The 14,866-nt window shown below is 38.4% G+C and overlaps 2 protein-coding genes across 2 annotated transcripts in view; both read left to right on the top strand.

Moving 5' to 3' along the window:
* Positions 1-1,917: 1,917 nt before the first annotated feature.
* LOC135687818 (uncharacterized) lies at positions 1,918-12,525 on the top strand. Its single transcript, XM_065204489.2, has 3 exons — positions 1,918-3,564; positions 7,454-7,996; positions 9,257-12,525. Exons 1-3 carry the CDS (start codon positions 2,020-2,022, stop codon positions 10,136-10,138), a joined length of 2,970 nt encoding a protein of 989 aa, XP_065060561.2. The 5' UTR covers positions 1,918-2,019; the 3' UTR covers positions 10,139-12,525.
* A 1,070-nt stretch (positions 12,526-13,595) lies between these two features.
* LOC135685863 (ATP-binding cassette sub-family C member 4) overlaps positions 13,596-14,866 on the top strand; it is a 28,386-nt gene continuing 27,115 nt past the window's right edge. Inside the window, exon 1 of the mRNA XM_065201958.2 lies at positions 13,596-13,753. The gene's annotated coding sequence lies outside the window, so the exon portion shown is untranslated. The remainder of the gene's footprint in view (positions 13,754-14,866) is intronic.

The raw sequence follows: 14,866 nt of genomic DNA on the forward strand, positions 1-14,866 counted from the left end.
GGCTTGTTTTCAAGAGTCGGCCTATTGTCGAGAAAATTCGGTAGGCAAAACATAAAATACTAATCAGAAGACATTTTATTCAGTTGCACTGATGTTTCATACAGGCTACTCGTTATTATATCCAGAAAACCATCTTCAGAGTAAAATAACGTAGAACAAATTTTTGTTCCGGGCTTCTTAGTTTTTTAACTAAAGGCAACCTTAGTTCATTTCGCCTCTGCTTATGGGCGATTTTATCAGCCTAGTGTCATCGCATATATGATGTATGATACACAAACATGGTTCAAATTTGTTATTCTTCAGTAGTTATTAAATAGTAGTTCTTTCAAAAACTTGAAAGTTTCAGGCATTGAATCGCACTATTGAATCGGACAGAGGCGGCGCCACAAAATTGAATGTGGGGTTGGGCTAAGGATCAAGTCTAGTGACAAAGGAGGACCGACCATGGTTGGGTCTGACGCGGAAGAAGATTTTTGAAATCAAGCCTTCTAGAATGGCTAAAAATGCATCCCCCAGACTAAAATTTAACAGATTACTACACCGCTCAGAATAGACAGTTCGACGATGCTCAGAAAAATATTTATTTTTGATTTTTAGAAAAACTTTGGGAGGGGAGGTTCGTACGTTGGATAAAGAAAAAAAGGGTGACCTTTGGTTCACATCGATGTTAATAACAAAAAGCTGCTATATTGATTGCCAGGGTGCATTCCATTTCCTTTGGCCCGAAGATCTTTGGCGTACACTCAGGCTTTTTGGCGTTCCGAGTACAAACTAAAAGAAAACATTTTTGGCATGGGTAAAATCTTCGTTAGTTGGCGTGATAAACATGAAGCCACGTACATAGTTAACACGAAAACATATGACACAAATGTTGATTGGGTCATGGCAGCGCAAAGTGCTTCGATTGTAGAATCACACGTTTTATTAGATTGTTCACAGCAAGTTACAGCGAAGTGTTCTACCCGTGCACGATCATTTTTATGTTCCTAGCCAAATATTACAAGCAAACAATTTTGGCGCCCCCTTATCTCCATTTGCGCCCCTATTCAGGGGGGCCATGGCCCCCTGGCCCCCCTGCCACCACGCCACTGCTTACAACCTATCAAATTAAGAACAAATTAAGAACAATCCAGCCTCAGATTTTAGAAAAAATTAAGAACAGTCAGCCTGAACTTCAATTTACTGGTTTTTATAAAAAAGAGTGTACTTCAGAAACGGATTGTAGTGCTATGGGGCTCAAAACGTCCGGCTCCCTTGTTCAACGAGGAATGCTTGGGAAAGACCCCTGAAGACCCGCCCCATTTCAGGGCCCGCGCCATGAATTTGAAAGTAGGAAGTGGGCCAAAGCTAAAAAAGTTGGGGGCCAAGGCATCTTACCTCTTTTACTGCAGCTTTTAAACTACTTGCTTCGTAAAAAAGTGGGGGGGGCATGGCCACAGCGCCCCCCCCCCTCGGTGGCGCAGGCCCTGCATTTTAGTACTAAGTTGTTTATTAGCTATCATTTTGTAAACCAACATAAAATAAAGTGAATAAAAAACCCCTCTTCATGAAATGGTGCAGCACGTGCCCGAAAATTGGCCTAAATGTAACACCAACCTAACTGCTAACCAAGGCTGGTGAATGCAAAACATATTTTCCTTCTCTTGCTACCTAATTCAAAGACTATTTTGATAAGCCTTTACTTCTTGTGTTTTTCCTTTGCAAATTGCCTAAAACTATTCAGTTGAAAACTAGCCATTAGCCATTCATTTCCCGGGGTTCTCCGGAAACGGAAGAGGTAATCCCATCTGTAGAATCATTTTGCCCTATTGTTCTTGAGCCTTGTTAACACGTAAGCAATGTATAAACATTAATCCAAGGGACTAACTGGCCAATCACAGCTCGCGGATGTAAACAGATATTGCAAACTTCTGACGTTGGTCTGCTAGTATTTGCATAGATAACGTGACGAGGTAGGTAAGTTGGATTTCTGAGCACATTACCGAGGTTATGACGGTACAGTTGTACTGAAAATTAGCAATGACAAAGTTGGTTGGAATGGAACCAACTGAAAGTATTTATGAAGAGATTATTACCAGTGACATCAGAAGAAATTTAGACAAGAAACGATTAGATCGTAGCCGGAGCTGCCCGTCGTCTAGAAAAACTTCAAGAGACATGGGGAGGCATTACAGCGCTTCAAATTTAAGGGACTGTAAAGACAATGAAGATAATTTGTATGCAGTTGTTCAAGGAGACGATCTTGAATTTATGAAGTTAAAGGATTTGCTCGAGGAGGGAGAAAACAAGACAGGACGACTTTTGAATCGCAAGGACAGTGCGAGAGGCACAGCTCAAAGTCTAGATGGAGGTGATGATAGAGACCTTGGTGAAACGGATTCGGGCTGTGATTGTTCGGTTACAGGAAAAGAAACAATATCTACAATTCATTTTCCAAGGCCAAACAGCTTGGATTTGAAACTTTCTGATACCGTATATTCGGAGATTCTTCACGCTAGTCCAACGACTCAAATAGATTTCGCGCGTGGACGTATTACTCGTGAATCGGACAATCCACTGCTGAGACAAGAAGTTATCCCATCAAATTCTGGCTCTCCAGCTACTTCTATGCCATCAAGTCGAAGTGGCTCGATAAGGTTACGAAGGAATGATGATGGAAGTACCAGGTCTGGTTCGGGTGATTCTGGTATACAGGAAGACATGCAAGGGCAATCTATGTACGCGAATTGTACGAGGAGAGATAGGAAACTCCGCCGATCCCTGAGCTCTCCACAGTTCCAACAATTCTACGCCAACACATCTTCCGTGCAGACAACCGAGGATTCCGTATACGCTAATATGGACGAGCCTGAAAATTCAACAGAGGCGAACGAAAGCACTGATTCGGTGTATGCCAACATGGACGATGAGCCAGCAAGGCCGCGCACTGCAAGCCGCCCCATTGCAATTCAGTCAAATCAGAGAAAAAGTCCTGGACAGACAGAAATGATATACAGCGATTTAGACTTTGAAGAGGAGCCAATACCAGAATATTTATCAAGTAGTCCCGGGGATGCAAGTAGCACTTCTAGTGGCTTCTCGTCCTTCACAAATCACCTCACAAACACATTCACCCCGCCTCCTCTACCAAATCGGCCTGCCTCAGTCTGTGCACGAAGGCGGCAAACAAGCTTTTCTTCTGTTTCAATGTCTTCATTTGCTGGTGCCAGCAGTCTTAAGGCTAATTTTATTGGCACACACTCAGCACACAAAACAAGCAGAGAATGCATTGATCATGCTGTAAAAGAGGCAGTCCATAAAACCAACCTACTTGATGTTAAATCTGTTTGTGTAGAAATCAACTCCAGTGTGGTGAAATTCTTAAACTTAACAAGTCCGTACCACTGTATTCTGCAGTTCCCTATCGACGAAATTCATCTGATGGGACAGTTTAGCAAAGACCAGCGTTTCATGGGATTTATTGTCAGTCAACCTGGGAGAGAAGCCCTCTGTTATGTTTTCCAAAGTGATCAAACATCGGATATAATGGAGGTCATTAAGGATACATTTAGAGAAAACCCATGGGTAAGAATTTTATCAAAGGTTAAGATTTTTATAACATTTGATTATAGTATTTGTACCCCGTCCCTGCTTCCTATGTCTTCAGGTTCGACTTCGCTTATAATTTTCTCCATAAACTTCATCTGCACTTTCTTTCCAGGAACTTTTGAAGTGAATGCTTTGTAAGAAAATAAGTATTTAGACTCAATCTTCCAAGTTCTATGCAAATGTCATAGGCCATTATGTTTCAATGGTACCCATATTGAAACTTGAGACGCTTGTCGGCACATGAGATCCTCAAAGGTTGGCCATTCAATACTTTACTCTTTGAACCCTTGGTTGCCATTGTCGAAAGAAAAAACGTTATACGAAACCCGTTCGCTGATGCTAGCAGTTTGTAACCTGAGTGCAATAGAAACCTAGCTATTGGAAACAACCTTTTCTAAGGCAGGAATAATAACTTCTGACGTAGATTATGATGAACATCCGCTCACATTTTCCTGTTTTTAACCACTTGTTAAAATCATTGCAGCTATCCTCTATGTGTCATTTGCTCCTTTTTCCGATGGTGGTTTTGAATGGAATGCATTTTTCATTCCTCTTCCCTTCTTGTTTTTTCATGTTCGCATATAAAACGTCTCGTTTCTTCAAAGTCCAACAGCGTAAATGTGGTCATTCATCCATAGAACGATTTTAAAAACTTGCTCAAACTAGCATTTATTTTTCGGAAATTTTGCTTCCTTTATAAATTCATTTTCATGAGATAATTGAATCTCTCGAAGCTTTATGTTTAGGTAAAAAAAAAGAAATTCATCATAGGTCTGTAGGTGCAGTTGAATTTAAGATTTGTTTCTTCTATGTCTAGCATTTTTTTTCTTCTATGCCCGACACTTTCTCTTAAAAACCGCCTCATCAATCGATAGAGACAATTATGTTCCACATAATTCCTTTAGCATACCACTTTATTATTTATGCACAAGTTCTAAAACTAGATTTTTTAAGTGTTGTGCTTACGACCATGCATTTCCAAGGTCTAAAATGGCAAAGCAAATTTCTCTTATTTAGTTTGTGTCTTCTGATTCTTGGCATCACAGTTAAACTAAGAACCCTTTGAAGAAAAATTCCCAAAATCCATCATAATCCGTTTGTTTTATGAATCTAGTACGCTTCGGAAATGGTGCTACACCCCTGTTCAAGGCCTTAGCCCCTGGGGGCTCCTTAGTAGAGTTTAACTTAGCTTTTCTTAACTGCCATTCCCCTAAATAATTGGTCCTGCTGTGTATGCTAAGCATGTTGATTTTCAATGTTGACACTTGACAGTAGAATTCACAATGGCCAAAATAGGCATAGGCTGCAAAAATTTGTTTACAGGTTGAGTTCGTCTTTCAGTTTAATGTATCCCTGACCATTTTGTCATTAGTGATATAAGTGTCGAGGTAACTACGTCATGTATGCTCATTAAAGAAAGCTTATAGCATTTTTTTTGTTAATTTGCCTAAGGACAAGGAAGATTTCAAATTTTTTTTTCGAAACGAATGACAGTCACACAGAGCCACTTTGGATTGGAAAGGTGCTTTAGGGGACTACGGTCTTTCACAACGTTGTAGAAGAAATATTCAATAAACTCAATTTCCTAAGCAATTAGTTATGTATTTAACAATGGACATTTACTATACTTCGGTTTTTGTACCGATTTCTGAGATTTACTAGACTTTCACTCAACTGACGGGTAGCTACGCGGGATGTCCTGAGTAACACAGCCCCTATAGTGTCTAAGTATCAGGTCATGCCGCAACTAGCACGACAACATTTTAATTCCAAAAGTTGATAATGGTGTTGTTTATCACGGCGTTCTGATTTTGACCTGGCATGAAAAGCAGAAGATCATGCACCAACATGTTTTGAGAGCAAAAAAAAAGCTTTGCAGAACTGCCCTGTCGGCAAAAAGGGTTTGTTGAAGGGCTGTCGTCTGCTTCAAGAATGTTTGGCGCTGTTCTTAGGTTCTTGTCAAAGTGACCGAAAACGCAGTGTAGTGCTATAACTCATGATAGGTTTACAGGAATGGCGTGTATCAACGAGAAAGGGCCAGGGGCGGAAACTTGGTCAAATATTGGGGGCAAGCCTATTGTACCAATATTTTTAGAGTGAGTCCGCTACCCAGGGTACAGTTCTTGGTGTCCACGTCAAAGAATCATTTAACTAATCTTAAATTTATAAACTACAGTCATCGTTTACTTACTTAAAAAAGAAAAACTTAGCTAACAAATATTCAAGTGTTTTAGAAATTGAAATGAATCATGTGTCTTTTTTTGCAAAAATGTTACTAATAATTTAAACTCTCTGGATTTCAGACGTAAAACATTAGCCAAAAGATGAAAATACAACCATCCAGTAACTTCATGTGTTATATAGGGTTTACACCCGTTTCCAAACTGTTTGAAAGGCGTGACTGTACTGTAAGAAATGTTTCCGAAGGCTCAGAGTTATCCAGCAGCGTAGCCAGGGTGGTAAATTTGGAGGGAGGCAAAGGCGAGGTGAAAATGGGGGTCCACCCCCTTTTGAACATTTTTCTAGAGAGATTTTTGCCATTGGAGGGTGGCGTCCGCTCTCTTTTGCCTTCCCCCTTATTACGCTACTGGATTTATCCCCCTTGTGAGTGTCCTCCCCAAGACAAAGGGTATGAATAAGGCAGAGGGGTAACTCCTAAATTGGTTGTGTATTTTCGTGAGGGATCATGTGGTATCAAAGTTAATACTGATATGTACTTTTGAAATTGACATGCATCACGCATACTGGATGATTGAAATTTAGTGATGTTGTACAGAAATTTGGTGATGGCCTTTTAGGCAATCTCAAATCTGTGAAAGCTTCATCTAGAAGGTCAATGTTTTGCTGGAAAACCCATATACAGTCGCCTACCTTCTAACCTGGACATCTAGAATGTGCCATTGAGAGGTCTTACAGATTGTCTACCGACAAAGACACAATATTGTCCCAACTTGTGTCCACCTTCGTGTGATTTTAGCTACTTTCTTACCAGCCATCAAGAAAGTCAGGCCCCGTCGCTAGCTATTGTGCTGAGGTCACGGTTATCAAAAGACATGTACTTTGTTATCCTGTATCTTGAATAACCGTCTCACCACATTGTATCTTGCACAACTTTTAAGTCTGTCTAAAGCTTCAGTTTCGTAATATAATCCTGAGAAAACGACTTTGTAAAATTTGGGTGTAAAGTAAACAGGCTATAAACGTTGGGGTCGTGTTTTAACGAGGCGAATGCAATTATACTGGGGTCTTCTGACGGCCTTAGATCTTTGTCTTTGTCTAGCTGTGTCTCAGTGTTGCAAAATATCTCTTAACGAGTCCAAAGGGTAGAGCTCCTTTAACTTGCATAAAAATTACCCACGTCCTGTAGCAATGTCTAAAATTTCTTATATGTCTATGAACTTATATTTATTGTTGTAGTTTGGTGTCCCTATTGCAATGGCAGTGACACTACTCGTTACAATCAAATAAAATTTAGACCCACATATGTAAAAACTATTCAATCAAGCTCCGTTTACAGTCACTCTCCGTTTTAAGTCACAAATTTTCAAGCAACATTTGGAGTGACCATAACTGAAGTCTACTGTAATTTTCCTGGTGTTAAACATTTACTTATTTACTCTGAAGTATCTAATTATTGTCCCGGGATACATAACTTTGCAGGAAACTATCTACCAAGGACATCCATATTCAAGCCCCATTTTTTCTGTCTCCCGCCTAGGACGTTGGACGATCTACAAATCTCCCTGCCCTTATTCCATCTCCTATTTTTATGAAGATTTCAGATGACGTTCTTTGGTCTTGCCCCCTATGATTCTCCATGGAAAGAAATTTTGCAGATATAATAAGTTTCTTTTCTATTTTTTAGAAGCAGCGATTTAGCTCACCAGATCGACCAGCAAGCATTTACGGCTTACCCGAAATCTATCGACCAACATCATTTCCAGTCGTGGTCAAAATTGGAACTCTTAAAGTAAAAAAGTCATATTTAGTAATCAACGACAGCATTCGCGCATTGCTGGAAAAAATTAACCCTAAAGAATACAGAGTTGTTGACCTTCAAATAAAGGAATCTTGTGTAATAGTCACGAATTCGGGATCACGAGAGCACTTTGAGCAACACTCCATTCCATGGATCTTATCTCTGGGGCTTTACAGTGAAGATGGAAGGTATTTCGGATACATAGTGTCGAGCACAAAAAATGGAAAGACGAAAATGTTATGTCATGTTTATAAATGCAAAAAAGTAATGATGTCAGCTTCGATTCTTGAAGGAATACGCAGTGCCTGTCAAAGTGCCTTAACACAGAACCAGGTTCCGCGTTACAGTAATTCGATGCCACGTGATGCATTTCGCAGCAGACTAGTGACAAGTCCGGACGCAATGTCAAGGTCATCAACATCGAGTGACGTAAGTGTGTAAAAAATTTCGGGTATATCAATAATGAAAATGTTCATTTTAATTTGAATTTTCCTTGTAGTAATTTTAAGGATTTATAAATTTTTCCTAAAAAGTCAAGATTTTATTTACCCATTTCTTTATATTTTTGAAAGGGCAAATAATTTGTAAAATTCTTTCTGGCAATTATTATAAAAGGTAATGAATATTGAGCCTTTAAGTGTGACTCTGCTGACATTGCAGGATTAAGGCTCGACATTAAAATGTCATGAAATGATTGAAAAATTAAAGCTGTATTTGGAAAGATCATCTAAGTTTGGCTTTATATTATCTTGAATTGCAACAAAGACAAGGCTGTTAGAAAGAAACCTTTCGAGATAATAATGGGATAAGATTCTGTCAACATAAGAGATTATTGCATGGCCAAATGGCTAACTTTATTTGATTTATTTAGCATCCTTGAAGGGCAACAAGCATAAATGAGCAAGTCAAAACAGTTTAGTATGATTTAATCGGACCGCTTTTGGCCAGTCTGTTGTCGTTTTCTCCATAGGAGACATATCGCTGTCTAATTATGTTCTGCTGGAAAGAGGGTAATCATGAAGCGGCTCGTGTCTCAGAGCCATTGTGCTTTGGGCAAAATTTATGAATTCCAAATTTTGTTCATTATTTATGCACGGCTTTAAAGCATCATGAATTGGCAAATAAACTGCCCTTAAAAGTTCTGTCTGAAATTCTTTTTAGTAAATCTAGAAGGGGCATATAAAAATTTAACCTTTAGAGGAACTTCACTCAATTTAGAGGTCATATGGTTCAAGTTATCAATAAGCTTTGAAGCCTGAAGTTTACTGAGAAGCTATGGTCTTCATAACAGAAACTTAATAACAGAAAAGCTTTAAAAGGGTCTGATGTGAAACAAAGCTTGGTTTTTTGGTAGTTTTTATGACAGTCTTCAGTAAGTGTCTATCTCTACTAACAAGAGCATAAGGCTGTATTTGTTGGGAGGTGTTTAGTTCTCATCGCTGCTATGTGTTGCATAATTTTTCAATTGCTTCATATCACGTTATCTTACAGTGACTGTCCTTGGTTTGCTTCTATTGAATTTCCTTTTGTAAAGAAAAGTAGCTCAGCTCCCGTCTATATTTTCAGTTATTTGACAAGAGCCCCGTATCTCATGACTGTCACCTTTTTACCTTGAAGAAGGTACGAAGAGCGTCTTAAAGCATTTGATATGCCTTTATAAAAATTTGATGAGATTATTCTTTTTCCCAGGAAACTACAAGAGATATTGACTCGCCTGCGATTGCACGCACCGCATCCGTCAGTTCAAGAATTAGTGTTTCTACTCTCAAATTAAAGAATGAATCAAATTATTCCAACGTCATAAAAAGCAAAGTTGCAGAAATAGATCCGTCTGAAACAGAACAGAGTGATGACGCTACCCTTAAGGATGAAGCGATTGAGCAGTCGAAGGAGCCTGAAAATATTGTAGAAATAGAGAAGGATTCGCAAGTTGAAAGCCATGACAGTCAGTATTACGGAGAGCCTGAAGACATTAAGGATTCAGATGAAGTTGATCCGAAGGCGCACCATAAGGATAAAAAGTCACCATTTTTGAAAAGCAAGAGTAAAATGCTTAGGAATACATTGCTAAGAAAAAAACGGGATTCCAAGTTGTCTAGAAGCATGCAGTCGCTTGATTTCTCGCCTAAGGAGGAGGAAGAGCTAGCCGTTCCTTTCGAAAGAGAGGAACATAAGTTTGTAATCTCGTACCTATGTTCAGCAGTTGTAAAACCTCCATTGAAAAGCAAGCATATAGAGAAGTGTCTCAAGCAGTACCAAAAGGAGGTTGGTAAAAAGCAGAAGGCAGGCGAGGCCTGCTGCCTTGGCAATAAACTTCAGTTAGAAATCGTTACAGATGAGGGTATTACCATGGCTGATGTCCGAAACCCGAATGCGTTCAGGCGTCATTTTCCTATATCAACAGTAGACTGTTTCATTGTGCACCCGGAGAACCAAGACTGCTTTGCGTTCTCGACAACTGTCCCAGGAGACGAGCAGCATAAGTACCATTTGTTCTACAAGGCAAGAGAAAGCATTGCAACTGTAAAAGATGCCTTCGAGAGGCTTAAGCTAATGCAACGCATACTTTGACCACAATATCTGCCGCCTTCTCGTCTGAATTCATCAAGCCTTGATGCTTGGAAAAATAATCCGATTTCACTGATTCAAAGGGGTGAAAGAAATGAGAAGAGGAAAAAGCTAAATGGGGAGTAAGTGAAAAAAAAAGAGAACATTGAATTCTTTAACGACGGAGACAAATTTTCTCCCAATAATATGATGATGCTTTCGGCTATAATTTATTTGCAATCGCGTACATATTTATGATTTAACTTCTGATAGGATTTTCCAATTGTTGATCTTATTTGCTGGGTGTATATAAATCAAAAATTTATTCATTTTAAAAAGAAACCTTGGTGGATCTACAGGCAATTTTGTAGGTCTCTTTTACCCAATTAAGGCCTGGCCATTTGAGGAGAGCCATAGCTCTTGCTCCCCTCCAGGCTCTCGTCAAATGCTGGAGGGAAGCTACGGGTTACTCTGCTAAATTACTCTAAAAAGCAAATTGCTCTCCTTGAAGTCAATTTTTCCTTTGTTTTTATTCTTACTTATCTAGAAATAGCTCACCTGGAGATTACTAGGAGAGCTGTTTACTGCTCCCCTGCTAAAAGTCTCATGGCCAGGGCTGGAATTTATTTTGATTCGTTATCCGAAATCCCGTCAATCTGGTTGTTGAAGAATGAACCTCGCTTGTAAGTAAAAAATAAGTGATTACCTGTCTGGCCATACTGCTTGTATTGTAATACTGTTGAAATCTGAATTTTCAAGAAAATGTGTTCATGTCTAAGTGACGGCTGGATATCGCAAAGTTCTGAAACCTACCCAACTTGATTTTTACTTGCCAGAATAGTTAATCACTTCTACGATTAAATGAAGATGTTCAACATTTTTGCCACAAGGATGTCCCGTTTTTGATCAATGTAAAGTAAACGTCTGATAATTTTGGCAATGTAATATAAGGGTCCCATTATCTCGAAAAGGAAGGAAAGCTTTTAAGAAGACAGTTATTTTCCATTTAACCCTAAATAAAAAAAGCCCATTTCAATGGTATCAAGTGTTTGAGAAAAACATGTAAATTTTTTTAAGGCTTTGGGGATGAGAAAATTTTAAGTTAGCTTATGCATTTTGTTCTGGCTTTACTATTTTTGCATTTATTAATGTATAGCAAAGTATTCATAAATTTTTCTCTCGATATTTTAAAAGATTGGAGCTACTGATGCGGCTTACAAGCATTTTGTATTGAATCAATACGCGTTTCGTTTGCTGTTAGATTTTTAAAGGTTCCATAAACTTCTTGCAAATCTTAGTCGAATATGACGTCATCAGAATTTCAAGTCTACAGACAAAAAATTCACTCGAGTCAATTAAAATGCACGTTTTTAAAGGCAATCTGTCTCGTTGTGGATTGGTTAACGAGAACGATAGCTGGAACAATAGCCTAAACACGATTCCAGCGCTCCGCCATATTTTTTACAATGCGATAAATAAAAGGGAGACTGGAAACAATAAAAATCATTTTGTTCTTATAACCAATCAACGTCGTGACAGATTGCCTTTAAGGTGTCCAATGGAGTTTTAGAGCTACAGTTCTAGACAGTCTATAATGTGATTTAGCACCCGCATCCCCCAGTTGAATTGTGATATCACTGCTATAAAAAACTTTGAATTTAGGGGGTGGGGGCCAATGCTGGACTCTACAAGCATATTACTGGCAATGGTCTGGGACGTTAGACCCACGTTCTCCTGGAGACAATAGCAAATCTTAGTAACGAATCGAGCACCACTTGAATGACAAAAAACCGCGGGTCTAGTTGCAAAGAGAAAATGAATCAAATCCTCATCAAAATATTTCTGTAGTTATTGGTGTACAGTCAATTTTTGAGATATCAACGATTAGCGAGTTAACAGTGGCTTGCATCCTCTAGTGGAAATCCCAGGACGTAACATCCCAAATAGACATTTGAACTGTGCTTTTCTATGTCGCAATAAGCACTCAAATTTCCATTTTGGTTAGACAATATGTCACTTTGTTTCCTACCCATATCAGGTTCCACTAAACGGCATTTAGCACCCTTTATGTCTTTGGGGCAGATGCTCATATAATACACGTTGGTGCCTCATAATTAACCAATTCAAATTCAATGCAAGAACTGTTCTTTATCGTATAAAGGTTTCCATGTAAAATGCTAGAATCGCTGTCACAATACGTTTTATATCAAGCACCAAATTTTTGACATATATTGGATTTTGTTGAAATTACAAAAGTTAAAATAAGATTGTAAATATTAAAGCTGCTGCTGTGAGAATACTTCAAATTTTGTAATTCGCTGTAAATACTTTATAATCTTTGCACGATTTTTATGAAAACTTGTAAGTTTGGTATGATTTATGATGTATATGATTTTAAGCCATTTACAAAATCTTCTTCTTTCTTCAGTCTTTTTTAAGTACAAGTCAATGTTCATCGCTGATACTGCATGAAACATTAATGTAATCAAGAAAACTTGCGCTTTACTTTCTTTAACTTATTCCCACAGGTACCGTGGAAAAGGGAGGCTGGGGGGGGGGGCTATAGCCAAAAGTGTAAAAAAGGATGAACCACCAGTCAAGCCTCTTCATTCGGTATAAGCACCTCCTTACATTTTGAGACCCCCACTTTTTTCAACGCTCTGTGGTGCCTGCCCCACCAAGTATTTGGCTTTGATTCAAAACAGCGGAAAGGCGTTATGTGGATAAGCAGGACGATTTTAAGCCCAACTCTTGTTCAATGAGTCAATGTTCGAAACAACAAAATGTCCAATCAAAACCTTGAAAATTGTAAGTTCTTAGATTAGTTACTAAGCACTGGATGAAAAATAAGATTACTGATGCCAAATTTTATCAAAAACTCGATCATTAAAAAAGACGTTATTGCAGGGTATTGTTGAGCTTACGATAACGCTGACGCAGCACGACAACGTGCTTCAGGCACAGGATGTGTTGTGAAACCACCTTCATGACATGGCAAAAATTATATTTGCTCTCTTTTATAAGACTCTTTTATGGGCAGGAGCCTCAAAGTTGGTCTAAAATTTTGAGCAAACTAAGAACAAGGTATTATTAGCACATCCTAAACAAGGCAAACCTTTGCTCACAATGAGCTCACAAAGATGAAAAAGAATTGTTATATACTTTTCCATCTAGGGGTGCTTGTTAGGGAATTTTCAAACTTTTCGGAAAATAAAGGATGTCTCACTCACTTTGTGAACCCTAGCCATTGCTCTGTTTACTACCTAATAATTTAACAACAAATTAAGAACAATCCAGCCTCCAATTAAATGAATTTTAGTTTTTTGTTTTGTATTTACTCTTTTTGGATTGTCTTTGCTATTATTACATCTCATAACAGTTTTATTTAACTTGAAATGAAATATAAAAATGGAATAAGCTTTTGTCCGTGTGTTTTACGCAATCCCGCGTTAGTTCGCGCCTTGCCGCAGTACAATATCCAGAGGATCACCCGCCTTTTATGCAAATGAAATATAATGCCGACTCATTGTCTTTATCACTGGCATCGTACTTCCCTCAAGTGTGGGGCGGGCTTTGAAAAGAAGAAACAGATCCAATTTCGGTCCTTTGTGACAGGCGACGGCTTGGATTGCCTGCTTGGTGAGTTATCTTTTGTAAGGCTTTTTCAAGCATAAAATCAAAGAACTTGCAACCCAAGTTTGTTTTATGTGCCGATAGTGCATTGGCATTGAATATTTGTAGACGAACAAAGGGCCTAGTCAGTTACCTTGAGTACACTAACCTAACCTGACGACAAAAAGCGCGCTTTTTTGCTACACTGCTCTGATTTTTTGTGGACATTAAACCATCAACATTTTTATAAAAAATTATTTGTTAAGGTTCGCACATAAGTTGACTACATTCCATTTTATACAGGTTTCCCTATTGATGATGCAATATATAATATGATTTATTTGATAATGACATTGCTGTTGTGTTGGGTCTTTATCCTGTATTATCTGCGAGCAAAGGTTCCAACTCTCCCGATTTAGGCGGGAGTGTCCCGATTTGGGAGTTCATCTCCTGTTTTCCCGATTTCTAATCTAGTCTCCTGTTTTCAAGAATTTTTTTAAAAATTTGTTATAAAATTCATAACATGTTGTGCAAATAAAAAAAATATACGAGTGTAAATGTGTGTTAAGTTTGTCACCTGATCTACTGATCTAACGTTTGAACTTTAACTGGTGAAATGTATTTTGTTTGGAGGACGAACCAGCGAAATATCAGCAGACTTTTTTCCATGAGCAAACAGGCACGTAAATAATAGGGGGGCGTGGGGGGCGTGACGCCCCCCCAAATGTTGGAAAATCCAATTGTAGTTGGAAAACTTAAAAGTTCACTTTGAATTTTTTCTAACTATTATGACCAATTTTATAGCTTAGGATTTGGGACTTTCAATTTAAAAATCTTAGACCTTATTAAAATTGAAACTCTGGAGCAGGCACATCTTCTAATCGTTTTTAATTTTGAAGCCCTGTCTCCACTGGATCTCAAATTGCATCATTGCATTGTTTGTTTCCTTTTTGACAGGGGTTAAGTTGAATTAGATTATTTTGAACAGGCAAGGTGAATTCTGGATAAGAAGTTTAAATTTTACGGTCAGTATTGATTGATAGGAACAATTGAAAGTGGTAATTTTTTAAGAAACAAAGAGTAGCCAATTCAATTGAAAACATTACAAATCTTTCATTGCTAGAAAGTCTCAACGCTTCT

This window comes from Rhopilema esculentum, chromosome 10 (assembly GCF_057945365.1).
Source record: "Rhopilema esculentum isolate cy_ngs chromosome 10, ASM5794536v1, whole genome shotgun sequence".
Taxonomy (NCBI): domain Eukaryota; kingdom Metazoa; phylum Cnidaria; class Scyphozoa; order Rhizostomeae; family Rhizostomatidae; genus Rhopilema; species Rhopilema esculentum.